The sequence below is a fragment of the Mirounga angustirostris genome, unplaced genomic scaffold, assembly GCF_029215605.1.
Source record: "Mirounga angustirostris isolate CCGP_5_RB_7025 unplaced genomic scaffold, mMirAng1.0.hap1 SCAF_10, whole genome shotgun sequence".
NCBI lineage: Eukaryota > Metazoa > Chordata > Mammalia > Carnivora > Phocidae > Mirounga > Mirounga angustirostris.
Window position 1 is genome coordinate 114,035,988 of NW_026991718.1, and position 27,318 is coordinate 114,063,305.

Consider the following 27,318-nt stretch of genomic DNA (forward strand, 5'->3'; position numbering starts at 1 on the left):
GGGCCGTGAGGGGTGGCATTCAATATTTTCAAGGAGAAAGATTGTTGTAATGAGCAAAATATTGATTCCACATGCAAGGATTTTAATCACCTGTCCTTACACCTGAGGGGCACAGTGCTTGCCTGCAGTGCCAAGTTGTGCACCATGTACCCCCTGCTTCCAGCCGACTGGCTTCCTGCCCAGGTCCCTCTTTCTAGGAAGACCTGCAGTAGCAGTCCATCCGGGCAATATTCCTGCCCGTATTTATGAAGCACATTTCATGTAAAAGAGTACACTCCCATATGTTATCTCCTTTGACCCTCACAACAGCCTGCATTGCAAGTGGGCAGAGCAGGGATTTTTATCCCATTTTACAGATGGGGAACCTTCAGCGAACTCAGGGAAGTGAAGTACCTTCCCAAGTTCACACAGCTAGTAGAGGTGGAATTCAGGACCCAGGGCTCCACAGGCAAGCAGAAATCCAAAGCTAGTAATTCCCTGTTGCTGTTTTAACTTAGGGCAAGCCCTATCTTGAGAGGGGTTAGGCCTGCCTCTCCATGTTCCTCAGAGTCCCTTACTTCTTCTAAGGTAGGCTGGAAAATGGGGATACATGCACTACCATGGCACAGCCTTCTGCAGCCTTATTCAGAATAGGGTAGCCACAGGATGTGGAGGTCACATCAGAGACACAGAACAGTGAGCAGTAAGTAGAGGTTTCTTGCAGTATTGGGCCCTGGGGCCCTGTTGCCCAGAAGAGAAGCCTTAACCTGCCTTCTGGGGCCTTAAGGTACAGAGAAGCCTTTAGTTAGGGAGGGACCTCTTCCTGACCCCCTTCTCAAGTTGTATTCTCTCGCAGGGGAGTGGGGGTAGGAGGGATGCTGCTTTACTCTAGATACTCATTTATTCATACAACAGTTTTTTTTTTTTAAAGATTTATTTGGGGAAAAAAAAAGATTTATTTGAAGAGAGAGAGACAGCATGAACGGGAGGGACAGAGGGAGTGGGAGAGAATCTCAAGCAGACTCCACACTGAGCACGGAATCTGACTTGAGGCTTGATCCCAGGACCCTGAGATCATGACCTGAGCCGAAATCAGAGTCTGACGCTTAACCAGCTGCGCCACCCAAGCGCCCCTCATTCAACACTTAATGAGTGCCTACTCCTGTGTTTCCTTTTATGTTCAAGACACATTTCCAAATACTAGAATTTTGGTGACACACTTGAAGAAATTATTGCATCCACAGTGCTAGTGTTCTTCATCACAATTCAGTTCTGGGTGACATTATCACAGAATTCACCACTTTCCCTTTGATACTCACAAGGAAGAGTTCTTGTAGGCTCCAACAATAACGATAGTGGCAGCAGTTGCTAATATTTGCATACTTTGTAATGTACCAGACACTGTTCTTATAACACATTAAGTTTTATTTTCCAGCGACCCCAGAGATATTTATTGCTGCCCCCACTTTGCAGATGAGATACCTGAAACATTAAGAACTCAAGACACTACCCAAAGGTCATGTCACACAGCTAGTTCAGGGACAGAATGAAGGCATTTTGGCCTCAGAGGCTGCTCTCTTGACTAGATTACATGGCCTCTTATGTGGGAATAAACATGCAGGCTTTGGCTCCTGCTTGGTGACAGACCCCTCCTCACAGCAGCAGGTTATATGCCTCTCTACACTGTATCATATGATCCACTCTACTTTGGTTTATGCTGAAAGATAGCACGACATAGGCTCAGAACAGAAAGTTTTGTACAGTGGTTACAATTTGGCCGTGCACCTGGAAGATTTCAAGGTACACTGTTGTGTCTTGGCTGCTCATCTGCTTCAGCCAGTCATACTCTTGGGTATATGGTGGTATTGGAGAATGAATCTGTCCATATTTTAAGAAACTCCCTAGGGGGGAGGGGGTGGGGGGGATAGGTTAGCCTGGTGATGGGTATTAAAGAGGGCATGTACTGAATGGAGCACTGGGTGTTATATGCAATCGATGAATCATGGAACACTATATCAAAAACTAATGATGTAATGTATGGTGATTAACATAACATAACAACAAAAAAACCCTCCCTAGGATAGGGAAGACTACAGTGTAAGCAGCCATGATACAAGACTGTGAAAGGTACAACGTGCCTCCCCTTCCTGGCTAGTTTCCTAATGCCATGTAGTGTCAGGGAGAGAGGATCCAGAAGTACCAGCCTCTTCAGGAATATACCCTCCTCTCAGATCCCAGGTCTCAGGAAGGTTGTGGCATTCTTGGACAGCCTTAGATCATCCTCCCTTGCAGGATGTAGCATGACCTAGAGTAGATGACCAAGATAAATCACCTCCTGAAGTGTTTGGTGGCAAGTCCTTGAACTTATAATCGTTGGCCTGCTTACCCTGTTCTCTTGTTCTTGAGAGAAGCAAAAGGGAAAAAGATTAGGATCGTTTTTGTAAATTGGCCTAACACCAAAGTCTAAAAGAATTGGGCTAAAAGGACTTGAAAGAAATGAAATAAACTGTTCTTTCTTTGCTTTGGTTTTCATAGAGGGTGACGGGTGGGTAAGAGTTGCCTAGAGCTGTGCTTCTCAGAGTATAGCCCACTGAATGGATGCTAGTCTGCAGCTGTTGCAGGGTCTTGATAAGTCTAGAAATTGAGAATAAGTGCCCAGAAACCAGTAATTTGACATTTTTATTGTATTTTACAGATGTATTTGTAATGGATTGGAAGTTTAAAAAGCAAAACAAAAAAGTGGTTCTTCACCACACAGTTTTGAGAAACGCTGGCTTATTTAGTGTGGCAAAGTGAAAAAGAGCTTCAGTCTTCTTGTCTGTAAAATGAAATTAATAATACCTACCTCAAAGAGTTATTTCAGGAATTACTTGATGATAAATAATATTTTGGGATACTTAATATGTGCCTGTCATCATAACTTGTATTATCTTGTTTAATCCTTACCACAACTCTGAATCCCATTTTTCTGAGACTTCGTTAAGGGGCTTGCCAGAAGTCAAACCTCTAGTAAGTGTGTAGGTGGGACTTGAATAAGAGCTGGCACGCTTTCTTTTTTTAAGTTTTTTTTTTTTTTAAGTAATCTCTACACCCATAGGAGGCTCAAACTCACAACCCCAAGATCAAGAGTCGCATGCTGCTCTGAGCCAGCCGGGCGCCCCAGGAGCCGGCACTCTGAACTATTGTGCCATGTTCTGCATGAAAAGCATGGCACATAAGGAGGCTCCCTGTCTCCACTTTTTCTGTTTCACGAGGGGTCTGGAGACCTACTTTCTTATTCCATTACTGACCCTAACTTATCTTTAAGTCACTTCTTTAGACCTTAATTATCTCATCTACCTTCAGTAGCAGGGACTATGTTTCATTCATCTTTGGTTCCTCAGCATTTGCTGGACAGGGCTTGGCATATAACAAGTATCGAGAACTGAGGCAATTGATCACACTAGATAAGGGCCCCTTCAGTCACTACTTTCTTTGAACATCCTCAGTGTCTTGTCTTCTGTCCCTCCTGAGCATCGTCGTATTCCCCACCTTCTCCTGGCAGCATGATCTTATTTCCTCATGTCTGTTTGTTTAGGCAGTCTTGATCCTGGGTACTTTGAGACAGCCCACATGGTACCCATGTTTTTACTTATTTGCGAAATATGTCTAGGGTAAACCCACCAGGGATAACACAAGTAAGGGATAGTAAGGGCTGGCTCACAGAATCAGAAACATGCTCTTACTCCATCTTACCCAGTGGGGCCTGGGTTTAGGGTAACCCTGCTGGCAGCGCTGCCAGGCCTGAATAATGGCCGCAGCACGGAACAGGGTTTTTCCATGAGCTCCATCGGGGTCTCCAGTAATTGGAACATGGCACCTTCCGACTCATAATGGATGGCAGAACGAGAGGGGCATTTGTCACTGCCTGACTTCCCTGCGGGAAAGAGGCTCATAAGTCACAGCTGACAGACCCTTTGATGACTTTTAAACTTCATTTACAGAAAAGAATAGCTATAATCAACCAACAGCAAGCAGTGACTAATCTTGCCACATTATCACTGTGAGGAGCCGGCCCCTTAAGGTGTAGGAAGGGGGAGGGGGACCACTCTCCAAGCTCACAGCAAGTGCTTATTGGCTTTTGGACATGAGAGTATGCCCTCAGCAAGACCCCACGCATTTATGCCCAAAGGATCAGAAAGTGTTAGAAGCTGACCGCCTGGCAGGTACAGGGTATGCTGAGCATGGAAGCCATTTTGGGCCAAGCTTAGAGCACAGCTCTGGCTCAAACGGACTGATTGCAGCTCTGCCATTTCCTGGCTTGTGTAAGACTAAACTCTAACCTTTAGGCTCCTCATCTGTGAAATGAGCACAATACACACCATCACCTATCCCATAGCAGAAGACTGAGTGCAGTAGTAAGTGCTCAGCAAGTGTTGGTAATGATTATCACAGTCACATGGTTAGCCCTGAAAGGGCCCTTTGTGGTCACATGCTCCAGAGCCTGAGGTCATGTAGCACATCAGCGACAAAGCCAGGATCAGTCTTCCTATGGGAAGAGGGGAGGTCAGTGGGAGCAATCTAGTGGAGTAGGAAGAGCACAGGCTTTAGAACCAGATAAGCTTAGGGTCTTTTTATCCTAATCATGCATGCCACTTAATGTAATGGGGGACAAATTATTTAAGCTGTCTCTGAGCTTCAGTTTCTTCATCTGAAGTGTGAGGAGTCTAGTACTTATCTCATTGGGTTGTGGTCAGGATTATGAGAGATTATGCCTGTAAAGCTTCTGACACAGTACCTGGTATAAAGCTGCTGCATATTGAATTGTATATTCCCTTTTTGTTCTTCCTCAAGACAAGAATTAGTATGCAGCTATCAAGGAAGAGGAGGCAGCACTGAAGAAATTCTCTTATTTCAAACATTTATTTCCAGCCCTACCCTGCATATACTTACAGGGGGAAGGGCAGAGCAGGGAGCAGAGAGGAGAAAGGGGCATGGTTTGTGCATTGTTACTGCAGTTCCTCCGCCAGGCATAGCCTCTCCCCACATCACCACCCAGTTGGAATTCACCTTCTATAGTGCTCCTTTCCATTCTCTGATATCCTGGACTGCTTTGTTTGGGCAGCTTCTGGGGCAGTGGACTTCAGCCCAGGGCACATGTGCTTTGTGGTCATGGAGGATGTCCCCTTGATGTACTGGTAATTCCTTGAGATCAGGTACCAGACCAGTTGATGGATGAATGAGTTGGCTCGGTGAGTATTAGGATAGCTATAATTATGATTGAATGGGTAGGTAAGTGCGTGGATGACTTCCTTTGACAAAAATAAAGAGGTTGACAATTATTTTTAGATCCCTAATTGTAATTTAGTATTGGGGATTGTAGGCCCAGGGCTGTACCTACCCAGTCCTTGCTGCCTGTCCCCACATAGTTAGAAGGGCTGCTTGTCACAGATGCTAACTAAGCCTCAGCCTAAGGCCACAGTCGGGGTAGAGTTAGGGTGCAAGATACAGGGAAGAGAGCGTATATACCCAGACTACACTGTGGGGAAAGGTGACTGAGGCCCCAGCCCTGCCTCTGCTTTAGGGTCTCTCCTCCGCTTATCAGATGCTGATACATCAGAATGTTATAGTATAGGAATAGAAATCTCATGGTATAGCTGAGAAGTGAGTCACTGGCTCAGAAGGCCTGATACCCCACCCAGCTCCTTATAGTAGTGCCTGTCAAATCAGGCACGAGTTGGGGGCACCTTTATGAAATTTCTAGGTTTGGTTCCAGACACTAGGACAAGGGAGAGAGTTTTTCCAGCCCTACCCTGCATATACATAGGCCGTCTACCCCCTGACTCCCCTGTTCTCAGGCAGAGTATGGAGCACTGGGAGATAACAGGGGTAAAGAACATAGGGCTGGAATGTGGATGATCTAGAGTTTTCATAGGGCCCAGGGCATTTGAGTTTCTTCCGTAAATACCTACTGGTCCCAGCCATTATATCAGGCACTTTATACCCGTTATCTCTGTGGGTGTTGGTATAATTCCCATTTTGCAGTTGAAGAATCTGAGGCTAAGTGAGTTTAAGGGACATGTTCCAAGTTTACATCTCCTGTTTCTACTATTTTAGGTGCATTTTTTCCCTTTGTTGTTAGGAAACAGTTAAGAAACAGGTTCCTGGAAGGAGGGCTTTGTTGAAAAGGAAGTAGAAGACAAGGCCTGTGAGCACTCTTGCCCACCATCTCCACAGGGCCAGCGCAGAGGGGAATACTTAAGAAATGTTTGAGTGAGTGAAGGGGATAGGAGTTGGGTAATAATAGCTATATTCCTCTTATCTTTCAGAGTATGTTATAGATGCAACAGAGCACTTTCACATTGATTAACCTATTTGATTTTATATCAGATCTGAAAGGTAATCAGGACAAAGATTCCTGTTTTCAGAATAAGGATGATATTCTGAAATTGTATGACTTGTTGCAGGTCACACAGCAGAGCAGGGGCCAAGTCTCCTGAACCTATAGCATGTACCACCCTCCCACCCCCCCACCCCCCATTCTAGGTGCCCTCAGTATTCACATATTGGGAGCTGGGGTTTCTCATGGGAGTGGGAATTGTCAGGAACTGAAGAGCATTCCTTGGAAAATTAGTCCTGTCTGGTCAGTAATGATCATTTGGGCAATGCTAATGAGCTGGGGCCTGGTGAATTTAATGAGATTAATAGACGTTCTGTCATCCTTGGCCGCTTGTTAACCGGGAGCCTCTGGACCAAGGAGGCCCCGGGCACTGATCAGTCCAATTGCTTGGCTTTCTCCAGAAATAGTCTCACCATCACTGACTGCTGTTTTCCTTCAAAATCACCCAGTATCTCCAGGGTTATCTAAGGGCAGAGGTCTAGCCACAAGCTGGTGTGACCCTCATCTGTACACTGGAGATGAGAATAAGGCCAGAGGTATTGAGCAGTACTGGCCTAGACAGAGGCTCTAAATAGTCACTGGGGGGCATCAGGACCAAGAGCAGCAGCTCTTCTTTTGAAATTAGTGTTTGAAGAAGAAGAGATCCAGTGCCAGGGAGGAACTAAAGAGTTGGGGCAGTGGGCATTCTGATGGCTAAGTACCTCAGAGGTCATGCTGAAGACTAGACTTGAATCTGATAGCCAGGATTGGGAGGGCATAAGGGCTGACATGGCAGAGTGGGAGGCCTGGGATGGTTCCTGAAACAGTGGTGTGTAGAAGCCTGGATTCAAGTCCCCTAGCTATTCCCTTTACTAGACTGGATGGCCTTAAGTCACTTACCTTGCTGATCCTCAGCTTTTCATCTATAAGATGAGATTGACAGTATCTGGATCAAGGATATACACTGGTTTTGTTCACTAAAATCCTGTGCAAACATGAGATGTTGTAGTAGAAAGGGGAAGGGGTGAGGACCAAGGAGAGGCTGTCATTGACTCAGGGTGACACGTTCTCTCACCTTGGCAAGCAGTACCCAAGGCATCTCTATGAATAGGCTCTATGGAGTCAAACAGACTTGGGTTCCAGTTCTGGCTTTGCTGTATTAACCAATAACTTGGTCTCTCTCAGTCTTCCTTCCCCTATTTAAAATACCTCCTCACAGGGCTCTTGTGAGGATTAAATATGGTGGGGAATGTAAAGTCTGACACTGGTAATTAGAGGCTCTTCTTACCTTGATGGTGGGGGGGGGCGGGGGGTGTCTCATTTACCCAGAGTTCAGGGTTGGTCGTACCTTTTAGGGTTTTTCTACCTGTACAAAGCCCTGTCACTTTACCACATGTTCAGGCTTGGCTCTTGGCTTCTAAAACAGTTTCCATCTGAAGTGTTTCAACTGGGAAAAACTTTGCCAAATTTCCTCCGTTCTTACTACCTTGGAGAAGTGAGCCCATCCCTTCCAGCTGTAAATTGCATTTCAAAGCCTGCGTCTCTGGTGGGTTTTAATTAGCTTAAAGGCCCAGCTTTTATGCAGCAGTTGTTCCTCTAGCAGGTAAAGGTGAAGACACTTGGGAGCCAGTCCCTAGTTTTCCTTAAAAAATAGCATATCTGGATTGCCCCCTCCCAGCTCCTCACTGTCTGAGGGTTGTCTCTCACCGGCCCAAAAGGAAAAGTGGGATATAAGAATCCTAGACTTAGAGGACCCATGGGGTTCTTGGCCCTGCTCCTCATGGGGTGGGTCATTGTGGTCAAGTCCATTCCCCTGTGTTACTCAGAGCGAGGGGCTTGTTCACTGAAGTCCCTGCTAATCTGACACTGCAGAAATCTCTGGAAATAAGTCTGGTTCTTTCTTCCTCTCTCCACCACCATCTACCCACCTCTCCTTGGCTCATTGCTAAGCATGGGGCCTCTAGGGGCTGCAGACACCTTGCTCTCAATTACACAGCTAATCTGTGAGGCAGAGCTTGGCCCAGGGGGAAATAGCTTATCAAGTCAAGCAGCTTCTGCTGAATAGGATGTCAATATTTTCTAGGGCTCCTACTCTAAGCTAGGGGGAAGCCTGGAAAAACCAAGAAAGAATTGTGTGAGGAAGATTGAATTGGGGTTGGTTGGTCTGTCGGGGGAAGGGGGGTGTTTGGGTCAGAGACTCTAGTCTTTTAATGAGATGCCTGGGACCTCAGCCCCCAGTGGTGCGTGCACACCCCCCACCACCCCCTCTTAAGGTAGGGCTATGCTCCTGGGACATTATTCTTACTGTTTCCTCCCTAATATTTATTGGCCACTTACTGTGTCCCAGGCTTCGTCAGGCTTGCCTCTAACATTTGCAGGGCTGAACAAAGAGTACAGATGGAGACTTTACATACTATAAGTCTAAATATTTGAAGGTTATAAGTGAAGCTAACAAATTTTAAGGTTCGTAACAACCTGGAAGACCATGTCTGAATTTAGAAATCTTGACTCTTTGGGATTCTGTACCTGAACCTAGCAGTTCCAGAAGAGCTAGTCTGGGCACACTTTTCATTTCCTACCCCCAACTTGATCCCTCACTTTCAGGAGTCTCATAAACATGTTTAAACACGGAAGCTTTTCTATATCTCCACAGATAGCTTTCCCTTTGGGTTTAGGGAGTATGCACAAGAGCAGCACAGACTGCCCTTGGAGACTGCCATTGAAAGCAGATTAGGGCTGATTAGATAGGGAGTATAAGGCGGGGTTGGTGCCTGGAGCGGCTTCAGGTGGACCTTTCTTGTGGCCTTGCGGATGGCCACCCAGAATGGCCACAGGCATACATTTTCCCTGGTCTCTTCTCTGTTGTAGCCTTTTTGTGACATGGCTTCTGGCTGCCTTTTCTTGGCATTGTTCAGAAGGTGCTCCAGTCTGACTTTGACCGTCATTTAGAATGAGCCTCATCGATGGCAGTTTTACTAGAACAGAGAAGTTCAACTATGGATTTGTTGAACTTCTGGGAGTGGGCCAGGAAGTGTAAGTACCAGTACTTAATGTTAGGCCTTTCCTGTCCTTCTGGAGCGGTCCTCTGATGTAACCTGTTCAGGGTCAGGGGTAGGAGATATTTGTACAGTCCCTTGAGGTAAAAGACATCCTACAATTATATGCAAATTTCTTTTTTTTTTTTTAAAGATTTTATTTATTTATTTGAGAGAGAGAGAGCGTGAGAGACAGAGAGCACGAGAGGGAAGAGGGTCAGAGGGAGAAGCAGACCCCTTGCTGAGCAGAGAGCCCGATGCGGGACTCGATCCCGGGACTCCAGGATCATGACCTGAGCCGAAGGCAGTCGTTTAACCAACTGAGCCACCCAGGCGCCCCTATATGCAAATTTCTTAAGAAATTCGCAAAGTCCTTTTTATGTACATTGTCCCAGACCCCAAGTGACAAGAGAAAAGACTGAGTATGGCCAAACTTGAAGCTACTCACCAGCTGAGGAGTGAGCGCTGACCCTGCTGTATCACTAAACACAGGTGTTAGCAAATGCTTCCTGCTCAGTTGGTGGTAGAGGCTCCTGCCAGAGGTCTGAGGGAACCCAGCACCTGTCATGTCCCTGCCAGGTCAGTGGCAGAGATAGTAGTCATCAACAGGTCTAAACCATCATCCCCCTGTCTTTCTCTCTTGGTCTACACCCCAGGCCAGTGGTTGGTTCCCTCCAGCCAAAGTAGGTGGCCCTTCCCTGAGCAAAAGCTTCATGGCTCTGAGCTGAACCAACCAGGAGAGTTATCTGATGGCCATGGAGGAGCCCCACAAACTTATTTCTTATATCCATGGATGGATAAGAAATTAACTTTTGAATGGCTTGTCATCCAGGTAGGAGAGGGATTATCAGAGAGGACTGTGAGGAATGGGGGGCCCTGGGGAACCCACATACATTGAGCATTTTTTACTGCACATGGACAGTATTAAGTGTTTTCATGGGTGATATCTTTTGTGTTCCTCACTGCTTAATAAATGATGATTGGATGCAAAAGTAAACTGAGTAACAAAAAAGAGTCTGTCCCTTCCAGACCCTTTCCAGAGCTGGCACCAGTCCCTTCATCAATAGCAGTGCCTTCTTAGCCCCTGTCTTTTACCTCGGATGGCGCACACTTGACCCCAGTATATCCATGGAGCTACTGCAAGCCCACCATAGGAGTAGGTTTCTTCCTCAGAATTATTCTCAGGGCCAGCCTATGGTTTCCTTGCAGTCCGTGCCATCTGCTGGTCAGAACATGCCAGCTTCCAGGCTGGAAGGATTGAAGAAGAAAAGCGTCTCTTATGCTAGTGGAACAAAAGATAAGGCTTTTCCAGTTTATACTCTGCACTGCTCTAATTCTCTGACAAGAAGCTCCCTCTACCCTCAGATACTAGGTTAGTAGGCAGGTGTTTACCGTTAGCCTAGGCTGATGAGAATTTTTATACATACTACTTGGGGTCTTTAGCACCTTCTCTAGTAGCTCTCAGCAGGGGTATTGAAATAGGAGTGTTCTAAAAAGGAGTTGTACAAATCCATGCCAGTGAGCAGAAGGCTGGGCCAGGAAGTGTAAGTACCAGTACTTAATGTTAGGCCTTTCCTACTGTCATCAAGCGTCCTTTTCTGTTCCTTCTGGAGCTGTCCTCTGATGTAACCTGTCCAGGGTCATGGGTAGGAGACATTTGTACAGTCCCTTGGGGTAAAAGACATTGCCAGAGTGTGGAGAGCAAAGAGTAGGTACAATATGATCTCTAAGCAAACAAATTTGAATGAGTCAGTATTAAAAGTGGTACTAACTCAAAAAATTAATTTATTAAAAATTCTCAGGTAAATATGTTTACTTAACTGTAGTTTTTAAATTGGCTTTAGCTCTGGGAAGGAAAGTGATAGAGCTGGGGGGCGGGGTGGAAAAAGGGCTGTAGGGACTAGCTGACGTGGGTTTGAGTGCTCATTCCTGGCAAGTTAAAAAACATTTGGGGGCTGTTTTTTGGTAAAATATGAACAATAGTAATACTATTTATAGGATCTTGTGATTACTCAATATTACATGCCACCCTTAGCCTACAGTGAGTGCTCAGTGAGGCTTGTTTAGCTCACCTTTTTAAAAATGGTTGGTACCGGGGCACCTGGGTGGCTCAGTCGGTTGAGCGTCTGCCTTCAGCTCAGGTCATGATCCCAGGGTCCTGGGATCAAGTCCCACATCAGGGTCCCTGCTCAGCAGGGAGCCTGCTTCTCCCTCTCCCTCTGTCTGCCGCTCCCCCTGCTTATGCGCTCTCTCTGTCAAATAAATAAATAAAAATCTTTAAAAATAAAAAAAAATAAAAATGATTGTACCAGTAAAGACAGCCAAAGCTAGGTCAATGTCTGGATCAGACTGAGCAGTTTTCATAATGTGGTAGAGCAGATATTACTTGGGAATTTCCATGTGACTTCTTTGCCATGGTTCTACATTAAAGGAGCAGAAGAAAAATGATGGAAGATCTTCAAATTTAGATCCTGCATGGGGTAACTTATTTCACATAAGCATTAAAGAAGAATTAGACTCAAGCAGACCAGGGTTCAAATCTTAGCCCTGTCGCTCATTAGCATCATGACCTCTGAATGTGCATTTTCTCCCTTGTGAAATGGCCTGGTTCTACTTGTCATGTAGGTACCAAATGAGGGAACATATATAAAGCACCTGGCCATGAGGTCAGCAATCCAGTAAGCTATAAAAAGGGGAGGCTGGATGCTGTAGAGATGTATGTATAGCAGGGCAGAAAGCCATCCAGGTTAGCCATGATGTGGGCCATGGGTAGCCCTTGAGCCCAACTGGGGGACCCAGCTTCATAGTGGCTTTCTCTCTGCAGGTGGCCATCATGTCCTTGAAGATCCAGACAAGCAATGTAACCAACAAGAATGACCCCAAGTCTATCAATTCTCGGGTCTTCATTGGAAACCTCAACACAGCTGTGGTGAAGAAGTCGGATGTGGAGACCATCTTCTCCAAGTATGGCCGCGTGGCCGGCTGTTCTGTGCACAAAGGCTATGCCTTTGTCCAGTACGCCAATGAGCGCCACGCCCGGGCAGCTGTGCTGGGAGAGAATGGGCGGGTGCTGGCCGGGCAGACCCTGGGTAAGCGTCTCTCCTTGGCCCTGCTCCTCGTACTCTCCTGAGCGGGTTCCAACCTTCACTTTCTGGCTTCTCTCTTAGCCCCCTTTCTGTTTCCCTTGCTACTACCCACCACCCCTATCTGAAATGTTAATCACTATTAAGTAGTTATAAAATTTGCCTGTAGGGAGTATTTTAGGAGCTTCTCAAAATTGCTTCTGTCTTGTCTTTGCTTTCATGGTGACTCTTAATGACAGGCTTTATGGTTCCAGTTAAAATGCAGATTCCTAAGAGAAAAGGAACAGTGGACTAGCATAGCCTAGAACATTGGGCTATGGATGGTTTAGGTTAGAACTCTTTATGAGAGCCAGGAAGAGGGGCTGGGAGCACAAGGTGAAGCAGGTGCCTTTGGCCATGGTGCTGTATATATATGATGTGACCATGTGGCAGTCTACCTTGGAGTGTGTACAATGCACCTACTTCTGTGTATATGTATGTTCAGGAAGGGATATCTATGTGAAATGTGGATGTAACTAAGCATGTGGAGAACATGCGGACACATCTTTAGTACATATATATGAAAAATGTGTGTCAGAATATGCTAGTGTGTGTAAGCAGATATGCATATTTATTTACAAAATATTAATTGAGATCCTGTCACATGCTAAGCATCATTCTAGGTATAAAGATGTTTGGTAGAACATTTGTTTGAATGTGCAGTGGCTCATCTGTATGCGGGCAGTTCTGTATATGGACATCGGCGTCAAGTACTTGGGAGTATATGTGTTATTTTTGTGTGTGACTTGATTACCTGGATACGTGAACATGTGTGTGAAGATACGTATTTGAAGTATTTACGTACGTGAGTGTACTTGAGAATGCATGTAGGTGATGTCCATGGCATGTGTGTGTGAGTGATATGTCTATGAACATGCATGCAGGTGTCTGAATGTACATGGATTTGTACATAGGCCTGTCTCTGTGATGTGTGGGTATGAGTCGAATGTGTGGAGACCTCTGTTGGTTAAGTTAGGACAGTCCATGTGTACCTCACGTAAGCAGGTAGAAGTCGCTGCTCACGTGCATGAGGGTGATGTGTGTTTGGGTACCCTGCTGTGCTACCAGCGTCTGACTGTGCCTCCTCCCTCCACACAGATATCAACATGGCTGGAGAGCCCAAGCCCAACAGACCTAAGGGGCTAAAGAGAGCAGCATCTGCCATATACAGGTGGGGCGCTCTGTCTTGTCTGTCTCTCTCCATCTGGGTGGGATTGGTTCCTCTTTGCACAGAGGGAGAGAACACTGGTTGGTGACAGTGTGCCGAGCCTAGAATCTGGGGAGGCGTTTGGAGATGAGGGCCTGTGGAGAGTGGGCTGAGTGGCTGTCCCTAAGCCCCGGCCCTCTCCCCTTTGTTTCCCCAGTGGCTACAGCTTTGACTATGATTACTACCGGGACGACTTCTACGACAGGTGAGCAGGGGAGGGGCGTGCCCAGGCATGAAACAGCCAAGCTGGAAGGGTCCTGAGAGATTGCTGGTGCAGCCCACTCAGTCCTCCAAGTGGGAACCAGAGCCCAAAGGTGTGGACAGGCATCTGCCCAAGGCTGCTCCACAGATGGGTGGCAGAGCTGGAACTAGGGTCTAGTTCTGCAGGTGCCCAGGTCAGAGCTTCCCCCAACCCACACTGTCTCCTGCTCTCTGACTGCCCTTCCTCATCCTAGGGTGGGACTCAACGGGACTAGTCAGCAAGGGATGTATAAACATAGTAAGTTGGATTACAGAACAGGTTACAGGAGTAGGTACAGGGAGTTTGAGCCCTCACGCTCCTGCTGTTCAGTCTCCTTTCCTATTGGAGGTGCTCAGCCAGGTGGAAGGGACCTCAGAGCTCAGTATGAGCCCCTTGGCCTTTCATTTATAGCCGAGGCCAGCGGTCCTTTGGAGGTCTGAATTAGTCCCTGCTAGGCTATGGCCCACCCTTCATCAGACCCCAGCCTTGAGCTGTGGGCTCCATTCCATGGCACCAGCCACATTCTTGAGTGGAAATCATGATGGGACTGTTCCAACACCCCCACCCCCCACCCCCAGCCTGTGGGAAAGAGGAACAGAACCTCTCTGAGCCTCGGTTATCTCACCTCTGAATGGTTTCAGGAGACAGTGTGGCGTAGTGGAATGTGCCCTAGCCTGGGAGTCAGAAGACCTGGGTGCTAATCCCAGCTCTGCCACTGAGTGGATTGTGTGACTTTGGGCAGATCCCCTCCCAGTCTCTGAAATGGGCTTGCGCCAAGTGATCCCTCAAGGCCCCTCCAGCTCTGGGATTCTGTGGTTCAGTGATTCTGACCAAGGCCAGAGCCACCCCCTCCCCTTAGGGGCAGAAATGCAGGGTCTGGGACTGGATCCATTCCCAGAGACTCTCCATCTCCAACCATCACCACCCCAGGGCAGGGGCTCTCTGAACAAAGGAGTGCCAAGCCATGGGGCATTGAACTGCCCAGTGATGGCATGTTTCCTGGCTGTCACCAAAGTGAGCCCATAGTGTCCCCCTAAGGCTCTGTTCCCTGCGGAAAGGTAGTAGTAGCAGATGGGGTGTGAGAGACCCCTACTCAGCCTACAAGCTTCTGCCTAATAAGCTTCTGCCTAATGAGCAGGAAAAGAAGCCCTCTTGGAGAGGGCTGCGTGTTGACATTGGGGCCAGTACATAAACTGGGAGCCCAGGGTTCTGATTGAGCTGCCTAACCTTGATACGCTGCTGATCTCTTCCCCTCCATCTCTGAAGTGGACTAAGAGGGCTGGGATGATTAAAGGGGGCCCAGCCCCTGAAATCATAGGCTCCGGGTTTGAGAGTCTCAGTATCCTATCACACCTTTTAACACGTGTGTTTTTAACCAAGTTTTTTCATTCTCTGCCCTCACAGCAGCCTTGGGGTGGGGTAGGGGGTTGGCACAGAATTGGGGTAGTCGTCATCATGAAGCAGATAGGAAAACTGAGGCTCAGGCAGACAGGGATTCCAATCCATTCCCACATCTTTCTGTTCCCAGCTGGCGATTTGCGTTGCTTTAGGGACATTGGCAAACTGACCAGTGGTTGGGGTGGCAGTTGACTGAGCAGAAGCCAGGTCAGGTAATACAGCAGATCTAGGGAAGGCTAGAGGGCTGGTCTCCGTTTGCTCCTTTCTTGAACTGGGGCTATAACCATTACCACCTGCCTTACCCAACCTGGCTGGTAGGAAAGGTGGATGGAATGAGAGTCCCAGAAGCTTTTAAGGTCGGAAAAGCCATTTCTCTTCACCCCCAGGGCTTGTTGGGAGCAGGCAGAGGTGTGTAGTACAGGCTGCCCACCAGCCACATGTTGGTCTAGAGTCACAGTGCCCTCTGGTGGCCACAGGCCATGCTGCAGCCTCTGGCCCATTTGCCCCTACAGGCTCTTCGACTATCGGGGCCGCCTGTCACCTGTGCCAGTGCCCAGGGCAGTCCCTGTGAAGCGACCCCGGGTCACGGTGCCCTTGGTCCGGCGCGTCAAAACCACCATACCTGTCAAGCTCTTTGCCCGCTCCACGGCCATTCCCGCCGGCTCAGCCAAGATCAAGTGTGAGTGACTAGATCTTCCTAGATCATTTTTATTTTTTTCATTAGCAAACTAAGAGAATCACATATTTCTACATTGGAAAATAGATGAAGGAGCAAATCTCCCACAGTTCTGCAGCTCTAACACTACCAAGTGAGTATTTTTATTCATTTCTAAGAGGAAAAGGCTAACCTTTGAGGAGGAGGGGCTTGGGTCGGACACAGAAATGTCCAGTGCTGTGACATGGAACCCAGGGAGGAGGAGGTGTCATTTTTCCTGTAGTAAGGACAAGGCTGCCCAGGCCCACTACTCCACATGCTCTCTGGTGTACACATGCTGCAGTCAGGCACCCAGGAAATCTGATGGTCAAACACCCACGTTTATACACCTGCAATCAGGGCATCATCCTATAACACGAGGAGAAACACATACGCTTGCTCAGGTGCACACCGCACCTGCATTTTTATCCATCTCCAGTGCATTTCAGGAGTTGAACGGTCAGGGGAGAAGGTCCCAAGTTCAGAAAGGTGGGCTGGTTACTGTAGGCATGGCCTCAGAAGTCTTGGGGGGAAGCCACGGACAGCTCCAGCCTTTTTCCTGGCCAAAAAACCGCAGATGAGGACAGTTCCGGCCACTGGCCTGCCTTTGTAGTTGACAGAATGGGGCTAGGGTCTTACGTTAGTGTCAGGCTCCTAGCCCCTGGCTGACAGCCCTGTACTCCCTTCACTCCCAGTAAAGAGCAGTGAGCTGCAGGCCATCAAGACAGAGCTGACACAGATCAAGTCCAACATCGACGCTCTGCTGGGCCGCTTGGAGCAGATTGCCGAGGAGCAGAAGGCCAACCCAGGTCAGCTTCCAGGGGTCCTCACCCAGCTCAGTGAGCAGGGGCTCAGGGCAGAGTGTGGGGAGGACAGTGCGCCAGGCAGAGAGGGGCTTAGCTTCTGCTACGGTAACTGCCCTGGGCAGCCTTCTTTATTCCCTTCTTCCCGCTCCTTTCCCCTCAAGATGGCAAGAAGAAGGGCGACAGCAGCAGTGGCAGTGGTGGGGGCAGTAGTGGTGGCAGCAGCCGGCCGCCCGCCCCCCAGGAGGACACGGCTTCTGAGGCAGGCACGCCCCAGGGCGAAGCACAGGCTCGAGACGACGGCGATGAGGAGGGGCTGCTGACACACAGTGAGGAAGAGCTGGTGAGGGCCCAGCAGGGGAGGGGGAGCCTCTGAGCTGGCTGGTGGCCCTGTGAGCTCCCTCCTTCCTCTTCCGGAAGAGCACGGGAAGGCCTATTTCAGCTGCCAGTCCGAAGTCCCACTGAGGACCGAGGTAGACCTCTCTTTGGTCCAGGGCCCATTCTAGATTCGGTTTCCACATGGGCTGGAGGAGAGAAGAGTCAGGGGCTCAGGGGAGCACACGTGGTCTGCAGAGTTCCAGGGGGCAGGACTGGGATTGCCTGGGGAAGCCACAGGGAGGTTGGGTATCCACCCTACCCAAGGACTTTCTAAAAGCCATTACTGCCGAAGTATGCAAGAGGCTGTCTCATGAGGGAGGCATGGAGGGAGTTCTCTGTTACTGGAACTCTTCAGAGTGCCAGGGGGAAGCCATTGGCAAGGAGCTTAATATTGAGTAGGAAGGTAGACCACACTCTTGAGTATGTAAGGTAACTGTTGTGTGCTTATCCATTTACCTAACAGGCACTCAGTGAGCACCAGGCCCTGTAGTTTCTAACTTCATTTAACCTTAACAACAGCCTTGCACTGTGCGAAGTATTACTCTTCCCGACTTTTACCCAGTGAGGAAACGGTGGCTCAGAGGAGTAGAGTAACTTGCTCAGGGCCTTATAACTGATAGGGGCTGAGCCAGAATTAGAGCCCAGACTTCTTCACCAGGTTTGGAACTTTCTCCTTTTCATCAAAGCTGGAGTTCTGGCCCAAGGACAGATGGGCCCATGGCCACCATACTTATGAGGTCCTCCTCCTCATGCCCCCAGCTCCTCTCTCTTTTTTTGACCCAATTACTTTCTTAGGCATAGTAGTCTCCATAAAGACCCTACCCATGCCCCAAAGATGGAGAGCTCACCAGCCTACTAGGCTTTCAGCCTGCTACAGTCTGAGAAGGTCTTTCTATTTGGGAAATGTGTCCCCTGCCAGACCTAGAACATCCTCGACTGGTCCCTTCTCTCTTCTGGAGGGCCCCCAGATCATCCTGTCAGGATTCCAAGCCAGCTGTGTTGAGACTGTTCCCATAACCATTCCCCTTGGCTGTCTATCCCTCTGTTGGAGTTTGGTCTCCGGATGTGCTCTGGGCCGCAGGGATGACTCAGAGTTGGTAGTGAGTGATGTGTGGTTTCTTGTTGCCTCCTCCCTATCAGGAGCACAGCCAGGACACAGACGTGGAGGATGGGGCCTTGCAGTAAGCAGGTACGGGGGTCCAGGTGGACGGGGTGAAGTGAAGCAGACCTGGCAGGTTCGTGCTATGCCCAGCGAGGAAGGCTCCCCCATCCTCAGCCATTCTACTGTGCTCCTTTGTGGTGAGAGCTTGGTAGGCTGTGGGAGCAGGAGCCGTGGATGGGCTAGCCAGGCCAGCCCTGCAGGGATTCCCTCGGCGCACTCCGAGCCATGTTGCCCATCTCCTCCACCCTTGAGGAGCTCTGAGTCTGATGGAAGAAGGCACAAACCATGACCAGTGTGAGCCTGATGATGGGCTGGAGAGCTGGGTGGTCAGAGAGGGGTGTGGTGGAAGAGCCGATAATACGTAGTTGAGCCTGTGGAGGGTTGAGGGAGAGGCATCTGAGGGAACAGCTTTAGCTCAGCACAGGGGGCTCTAATGGGCGTCGGTATATGGGAGATGACTAGGAGCCTCCAGTAGCGGTAGTCGCAGCCCTGCGTGGGCAGGGAGAGTTCATCATCAGCGAGGGACGGTTGTGCCGGGCTTAGGGGCTGGAACTTGATCCTGCCTGGAGGAAACTGTCCCAGCCCTGCAAGGTTGTAATGGTGCCAGCCTAGCGGATGGGGGAACTGAGGCACGGGGGGCGGAGGGGGAGAGCAGGGTGGTAGCATGTATCTCACCAGTCCCAAGGTGGTAATTGGTGGAGCCTAGGTTTGAGTCCGGTGGTGTGTGGCCTCACAGCCCAGTGTTCACCACCCTGCTCTGCCCCATTCCTTTGGGGGCCATGTTCAGGGTAAGACAGGCTTGGGTGGAAGAAGGCCTCAAAACAGCACACGTGTCTTTACATAAGACACATCCATGCTGTGAGCTGTTCTACCAGCAAGATCTTCCCAGACAGTTTAGGAAATTCTAGATCTGTAGTCTGTCTCCTCTGGGAGCTTCCTGGTTGGTTTTACCAAGGAGGCTAAGTTTGACCTTGTGAAGCCAGTTTGCAGATGAGGTGCAGGGCTCAGGTGAGGAAATGGGAGGCTTAGGGGGAGAGGGAGAGACTCACCAGAGGTTGCGTGGCCAGAAAATTAGAAGGCCAGAGCCAGAGTGCAGGCCTATGTCTGTCTGCAAATGGCAAACACCTTTCTCCCCTTTGTCTTCCCAACCCCAGTTATCAAGAGTACCAGGGGCTCTTGCTCTCAGCCTCAGTCTTTCCTTTGTCTCTCTCTTTCTCAGCCTGACAGGAACGATGGCCACCGGCAGGAGAAGGGCGTGCACTGTACCAGGCCTAAAGCTGGGCACCCGCCCCTGGAGACTACCCCCAGCGGGTCCCAGGAGAGCCGGCCGCAGGCATCTCCTCCCGCACACATCCCAGCCAGTGCTGCATCCTCTGCAGGTGGAGTTATTGGCCACCCTTCCCCTCACGCCCTCCCTGTTGGCACCGCCCAGGCCAGAGGGCAGCGCACAGAGGTTTCCCCACACTCTACCTCCCCTCCCAGGACACTCCCAGGCTTGGGGTTTTTCTATAGGTTTGGAGAGGGGAGGGTCCCAGGGAGGGTACCCTGACAATAAAGAGATTGGATCCCAACTTGCTCTGAGATGGGATGGTTTGTGTTTTCTCAGGGTCCCCGGGCCATCCTGCTGAGCCAGAGTCTGGTCTGGTCTGTTTCACTCCATTCTTTTTCCTCCCTTGCACTTTCCAGCCAGGGAGCATTGTCCAGGGTGCATAACACTGGTCTGTCTCGGCTTCCACAGCTAAAATGGGGATAAAAATGGCCAATAGGGTTGTTGGGGAGGGTCACACATCCAGGTCCCCAAGAGACTACTTTGGTGGCTACAGTGGCAAGCAGTTGTGACCCACTTTGGTTAGACAGTGGTAGGTCCAGGTCTTAGCTTCTCACTCAGTCTCGTTTTTCCCAGCTCTGAGATGATTCTAGAATCCACCTCTTCTTCTCCTTCCCTCTCCTAGTTTGGGACACTGTTTTTTTCACTCGGGCTTTATCCTCTCACCAGCCTCACAGTGTCTAGCGTCTCCCTGCCCCATTTCCCACTAGACACCACAGTGCTTTATCTGAGTCATTTCACTTCCCTGTAAAACCCTTACCTGACTGCTCACCATCAGGACAAAACCCCAACTCCTGTACACGATCCTATATGCCCTGGCCTCTCTCCCTTGTTACCACCTCTCTTTCCTGGCCCACTCAAAACAGGTCCTTCACTCTCCTAGGCGGCAAGGAATGGAGCTCCAGTCCATTTGACCTCAGGCAGTAGGAGGTTGGCATTAGAATATCTGTGCCTCCCTCTACCTGTCTTGGGCCACCTATCTAGGTGTTTGCTCTGTTCTCTGACAACTGGCGACGTTCCTTCAAATTTCCACTTCTGTCTTAACTTCACCCCACAAGTTGAGCGATTTACCTGTGTTCAAATTCCCAGGAGAAATCACCTGCCACAGCGGATCTTTTTGAGTCACTCATAGGTTAAAAGTACCTTCCCCGGTCCTGTGAACTGGGTGATAAATGTGTGGCCACCTGGGCTGGTCTCTCTGGTGTGGGGCTTTGTTCCAAAATGTAGCACGTACTCTTCTTGCTCCTACTTTCTCCACCTGAGAAATACCCACTCACCCTTAAGCTGCTGTTCTAGTGTTGGCAGCTCTGAGAAGTATCAGCTTACTGTTTTTCAGAAATTGTTCATTCTCTCCTAGGCAGCCTTCCCCAAGACAGGAAATTCGGTCCCATCATCACAAAGGGGTTTGGGCTCTCCCTCCATCTTTACGTGTTCCTCAGGGTCCCAGGCCTACTAGAATCCTTACTGAAAATCCCAGTTCACACTAGCAGTTCTCCAACATAGCCTCCATCAAACCTCCACTGGGCTTTGGCTCCAGGTTTTGGTGGAGGATAGAGGCTGGGCTTGAGACAGTGCTGAGGCTAGGTTACCCTGAGTATGGAATCACCCAGGGAAGTCTTTGTTGTTTCATGGCTCCCTCCCTGGGCAGCCCTCCTGACTGCCAGCTAGCAGTCTGAAGCCCGAGTGCAGCTCTACATTCCCAAGCTGTGCAGGGGCCTGACTAGCCAGCCCATTAGGGAGCCAGAGTTCTGGACCCACAGCTGGGCCAAATGCCCCCATCCCTGCTGGCCATTGCCTCTTGGTGTGATGTGGAGCAGTGTTTCTGCCCTTTTGGAGGTTTAGCTGCCCAGGGGGATCTCAGTCCCCATATGTGTGCCTGCCAGGGACCCTGGGCAGCAGAGGGAGAGAGGGTAGAGACTGAGGCCATCAGTCTCTGAGAGATTCAGACCCTGGGTGGAAAATAGTCGCTGGGAACTTACTCAAAACAAAAGGCTCAGTCTGGAGAGCTAAAGGTGTCCAGCGGAAGGGGCTAGGTCCACTGGGAGTGTCCCATCTCTCCTGAAGAGCCCTCAGTGGAACATACCCCTCTAGTCCCTGAACTCACAGTCTGTCCTTGCTGCTCAGAAGGCCAGAGCCCAGTTCTAGCCAACCCACTTGTGTACGTGTACAGGTCTTCATGTCCCTACCTGGTACACCACCCTGGACTGGAACTTGGGCAGAGTGCGAAGAAGGGGTTTTGGACCTTGGTGGACTTCACACTGAGGGCTGGCACCGGGTTCCTGCGTCCCAAGAGCCTAGTGCTCTGTGCCCATTGCACCGTAATAACATTTTCAGACTCTACAAGGCCCTTACTCAGTAGTGCTTGACCGAGGCACTCACTTTTCAGTGCTTGGGGGACAGGTAGAACAGGAGGGGCTGTGGGCCTCTGTAGTATGTTAGGCAGAAGAGCATGGAAGACCCCTTCCAGGGTAGGAAGCATCTGCCCTATGCAGAGGCCCTGTGTAATCACCCTGCCATCAGGATATATCCTAGACAGATTGAGAATCCCCATCCTGGCACCCCAGAAAAGCTCCTGAACTACTTAGCCCATGGGAAAGCTTGAGTGGGAAATTCACATCCACAAAAACCCTGCACAGACCTGCCCATCCTCCCCATGTCTGGGGCAGGAAAGACCTCCCCCATTCCATTGCTCATCAGTTTTTGTTAATCTGTTCAACTTCTGAAAACCAAAAGGAGATGAAGAAATGTGATCCCACATTCTGCCCAAAAGGACTAATATTCCCTAGGTGTTTTGAAGATCTGAAGCCTCATTTGTGATCCTGGCAGCTGTCTTGAAGGAATATTACAGCCAGTGGGTTTACTGGATTGTGAGCCAAGGCTTTCCTCCCTGTACTGCTGCCCAGAAGGTTTGTGACCCTGGGCAAGTCTTGTTCCTTCCTAGGTCTCTTGTTTCCTCATCTATATGAGAGGTTGGCCTAGATCAGGGATAGTAAATGGGCCTTATATCAGTTATTAACTTGTATAACAAACCCACTCCAAAATTTAGTACCTTTAATAAACATAAGCTTCTGATTGAGTGGCTTGGCAATTTGGGCTATGCTCAGCTGGGCAGTTCTACTTCTCTCATCTGGGCTTTGATGTGGCTGAAGTGAGCTGGCAGATCAGCTGGGTGCCCGTGGGTCCCAGAAAACCTCACCCACTTGTCAAGTGGTTGGCGGGGCAACTGGGCTATATGTTCCCAGCATCTAGCAGGCAAGACCAAGTAAGCCCCGGGATGCAAGTGCTCTTCAAGTTCCTGCTTGTGTCATGTTTGTCAGCTTCTATTGGCCAAAGCAAGTCACATGGCCAAGTCCGAACTCTTAATTTGAGGAGCTTCCGAACAGGGCCACGGTTTGTTTTTAATCCCTCTCAGACCTTATTTCATTTGCCATTCAGAATGTTTAGTAGCAGCTGCTGGAGTGCTTTTTGAGGATTTGGAGTTTTTAATAGTTTTTAGACTCTTAAAGAAAGAGTAACATGGTAATTTGATCATTTTTTTTATGGGTGAGGAGTTGAAAATGTGGGTATATGAGTGTCCAATATTAACCAACACTGGCCAGGTCATCTCTTGTCCCATCAGGACGTTATCTACTTTACAGTAGATACTTTACAGTTCTCACCATCTGGTGAGAACACAGAAATATAGAAGGTAGAGCGAGCAAAAGATTCTGATCAGGCATCCTGGGCTTGAATTCCAGTTGGGCCACTGATTAAACTTTGGGCAAATACAAATCCTTACAGCTGTGGCCACATAACAGTAAACCACTTCCTGAATATCTGCTGTGTAAAAGGCACATTGTATATTTAGTTTATCTCTGCAACCACCTTTTTAGGTGTATGTAATACAAACTTTTGGTTACAAGTTGTAGAAACTGAACTCGTATGTGCTTAAGCAGGAGGAAGTGTATGGTTTCGCATATTTAAAGGTCCAGGGATAATCCTTCAGACCCAGTGGGACCCAGGGGTTCAGGAGTCATCAGGCATCTTCTTCCCTATTCCTCAGCTTTGCTTCCTCCGTGGGCCTTGTTCTCAGACAGGTCCTCAGTGGTGGCAGAGCATGGCCACAGGGCCTGAGTGTGGAGGGGGAGGGGAGAATCTCCAGAAGGAAGACAGGAGTTCTGTTGCTAGAAGGGAGGTTTGGGCTGACAAAAACAACAGGTCTTCATCATATAGTTGTGCCCATTTTGTAGATTTTATAGATGTGAAGGTTCTAAAACTTGGCCCTGTGGACAGCTGGTGTCTATACCCTCTCCCCTTTATCTGGACTCTGGCTGTTCGATCAGCAGAATACGGTAATGGTGATGCTGTGCCAGTCTCACAGTTCTCAAGAACCAGCAATTTCCACTTCTGTGTCTTAAGACCCAGCTACCATGCTATGAAGAAGCCCAGAGCACATGGCAAGGCCTGACAGCCCCATGTGCCAGCTGACAGCCGGCAGCCGCTGTCAGACAGGAGTGAGGAAGCCTTCAAGATGAGTCCCGCCCAGCCACTGACCTGAGAACCCAAGTAAGAACGGCCTAGCTGACCCCAGTCAGTAATCAGTGATTGTCATCCTTTTAAGGTACCAAGTTTTGGACTGATTTGTTCTCTATCAGTAGATAACCAGAACACAAACTGAGGCTCAAAGAGGTGAAGGAGTTTGCTCTACTTTAGGGGGACTGGGTTAAGAGTATAGACTTTGTGTTGAACTGAGTTCCAATCCAGATTATTTGTTGTGTGACCTTAGGCAAGTCAGTTAACCTCTCTGAGCCTTCATCTTCCTCATCTTAAAAGCAGAAGAGAGCACATTGTTGTTATGACAATACTTAATAAATTTTGAGTTCATTTATTATTACCTAATCCAGATTCAGGTGATTTTCTCTTAAAAAATAAGACTATAATTTCTTTCCTCTTTTTTCCCCCTACTCACTTTATATTCACTTTGTTCCAAAATGTATTTCAGGCAGCTTACAAAGAGAGAGTCAATAGAGCATTATAAAATAGAATATAAAAAGAAGGCAAAGGAAAATATTAGCAAGTTTTTCCCCTATATCTGAGTTACTGCAGTCAAGAGTAGTGTGTCCATCTGGTCACTAAGCCTGTGGAGCAAGCCCAGCTGGCCCTCCTGTGTATACGAATGAATGGACTCCTGCCTCCTCTGACTGGTGAGTGGGCCCCTGGTGCACACGCTCCCCTCCCTGCACCCCTGCCTCAGTCTACCTCCTGAGGGAGCCCAGATGATGAGGGTGTCCTACAAAGGTGCAGCAGCCAAGTCTTGTTTGGGCAAGTGCATGGGTTTGGCTTTTCCAGGTGCACAAAACAGAAACTTGACAGGGTTACCCACTAACACTTTTTTTTAAGATTTTATTTGACACCAAGAGACAGAGGGAGAGGGAGAAGCAGGCTTCCCGCTGAGCAGGGAGCCCGATGTGGGGCTCGATCCTGGGACACTGGGATCATAACCCGAGCCGAAGGCAGACGCCCAACGACTGAGCCACCCAGGCGCCCCCCATTCCCACTTTCTGACCTGGACCCCATTTCTTGCCCATTCTCCAGTCCCCTCTTACCTCTAAAACCTTATCTCTAAAAACGAGTGTTTCCTCTACCCCCTGCACAGTGTCCAGTTCCCTGACCACACTGGGAGCTAAGACCAGAGACTGTCTCATTCATTCTTGCCCATAAGGGTTTTAAAAAGGGATGTGTGACTTGGTCAGTTAAATAACTGTGGAGATGCACAGTTCAATCCAGCATCTACCTTGGTGGGTTGGGGTTTTTTCTTTTTCTTTTTTTTTTTAAGTTATCTCCACACCCAACATGGGGCTCGAACTCATGACCCCGAGATCAGGAGGCACATGCTCTTCCAACTGAACCAGGCAGGTACTCCTACCTTTGTGTTCTTAATTATACGCTCCCCACCTGCAGCATTTGACTCTGTAGAAAAAGGGATATAACACACATATGTTAGCATTTCCTGCGTGCTCTGCTAAGGTCTTTAACAGGGATTGCATTATTTTACTTAACTCTCACAATAATCCCCCAGAGTTGGAGATACTCATCCCAAGTTACAGGTTGGAAAATTGAGACCTTTGGTTGAACAGTTTGCCCAAGATCATGTCTTGGCAGTGAATCTTGTCTTTGAAGAGGTAGAGGCAGGATGCAAACCTGGGCAGTGCTTTCCCACATGCCCGTCACAAACTGACCCTGAAATTCCTCTCCTGCTTCTTGGGACAACAGTCTTTCCTGGCTCTTTCTCCTGTGTACACGGTTTCTTTTGCTGATTCTTCCTTGTATGCCTCAGTACCTCTCCACCCTTTTTAATATTTCCATACAGTTTCCTGGCTAACCGAATCTGTGGCTTCAGACTCCACAGTAATGCCTCCTCATCTCCACCTCTAACTCAGTACTCCCCAGGAGCACCAGGGGATACATATAATTGCCCACCTGATAGCTGCACTTGGATGTCCACAAGGACCTCAGTCAAGCCCTGCCCTGTTGGGCCACACCAGTCTTTTTCTTCATGAGTCCTCATCTTGGGGAATGGCACCACTATCCACCTACTGCCCATGTCAGCATCTTCTGCTAATCATCAGGTCATGGTCATTTTCCATCCCACTGCCTTAGGTTAGGCCCTTCTTTATATCTTACTTGGACTTTTACAGTAACCTCCAGCCTAGTCTCCCTGATGCTTCCTTGCCACGTAAGTCTTTACTGCCATCAGTTATTCACTGCCCAGTCGGTAGATTCTAGACCCCTTCCTTTCTCTTTGCAGCTCAACATCTCCCATCTCCCAGTCTGACCCCTATTGTCAAGGCACAGGGAACTAATTGTGGAAAAGAATGATCTGGCTTTTGTGCCTTTACAGCTGCAGTGCTCGTTCAGACGCCTTCCTGACCTGAGTTTGCACTGGCCCTTCCAGTCCTGCCAGTTCTATCACCACCCCTCTTACCAGATTATATTTACAACTGGTTTGCCCATCTGTCATCTTCACTAAACTTTAAGCTCCAGGAGGGTAGGGGACTGCCTGCCTTTTGCTGCAGGCATTCAGGTAATACTTTAGAAAATATGACACCATCCGTGAGAGGCAGAGCACAGGCTTTCGAGCTGAAATGCCTGGACCTGCAGCCTAGCTCCCCGCTTACCAGCTGTGTAGCTCTGGGGCAAGTTGCTTATCCTTTCTGAGTCTATTTCCTCATCTCTAAGATGGGGAGAATAGTGTACCTTCCTCAAAGGGTTGCCGTGCTGATTGAATTAATGAAAAAGAAAAACACTAGAACAGGGCCTGGCACAAAGTTAGGACTTCGGCAGTACTAACCACTTACCTAAAGGATTATTTAAGAATATTTAGGAATAGCTCAGAATTATTTAAGAATATTTGTTATTTAAGAATATAATAAAACAAATTAAAAAAAAAAAGAATAGGAGTGCGTGGCTGGTAGAGCCTGTGACTCTCAGGGACAGGAGTTCAAGGCCCATGTTGGGCATGGAGCCCTTTAAAAATAAATGTTTAAAAAGTAAGAATACCCCAGATTCCTAGCCACAGTAGTCATAGTGCACGGATATATCTGGGACTGAAAAATCACTCATAACTGTTTTTGG

General features: G+C 48.7%; 1 protein-coding gene across 13 annotated transcripts in view; it reads left to right on the top strand.

The window, feature by feature from the left end:
* The window catches only part of RALY (RALY heterogeneous nuclear ribonucleoprotein), an 87,921-nt gene extending 60,759 nt beyond the window's left edge, over nucleotides 1–27,162 (top strand). For 6 of the 13 annotated variants that reach the window (XM_064573047.1, XM_064573037.1, XM_064573044.1 and 3 more), the window contains 7 exons: nucleotides 12,197–12,461; nucleotides 13,593–13,665; nucleotides 13,859–13,906; nucleotides 15,817–16,019; nucleotides 16,730–16,843; nucleotides 18,356–18,404; nucleotides 19,597–27,162. In XM_064573047.1, the coding sequence (XP_064429117.1) occupies nucleotides 12,206–12,461; nucleotides 13,593–13,665; nucleotides 13,859–13,906; nucleotides 15,817–16,019; nucleotides 16,730–16,843; nucleotides 18,356–18,404; nucleotides 19,597–20,005 (1,152 nt within the window). In that variant the 5' untranslated portion in view covers nucleotides 12,197–12,205 and the 3' untranslated portion in view covers nucleotides 20,006–27,162. Of the gene's footprint in view, nucleotides 1–12,196; nucleotides 12,462–13,592; nucleotides 13,666–13,858; nucleotides 13,907–15,816; nucleotides 16,020–16,729; nucleotides 16,844–17,001; nucleotides 17,181–18,355; nucleotides 18,405–19,596 lie in introns of all 13 variants that reach the window. The other 7 variants (XM_064573042.1, XM_045885624.3, XM_045885622.3 and 4 more) reach the window with 6 other exon arrangements.
* Nucleotides 27,163–27,318: the final 156 nt, after the last annotated feature.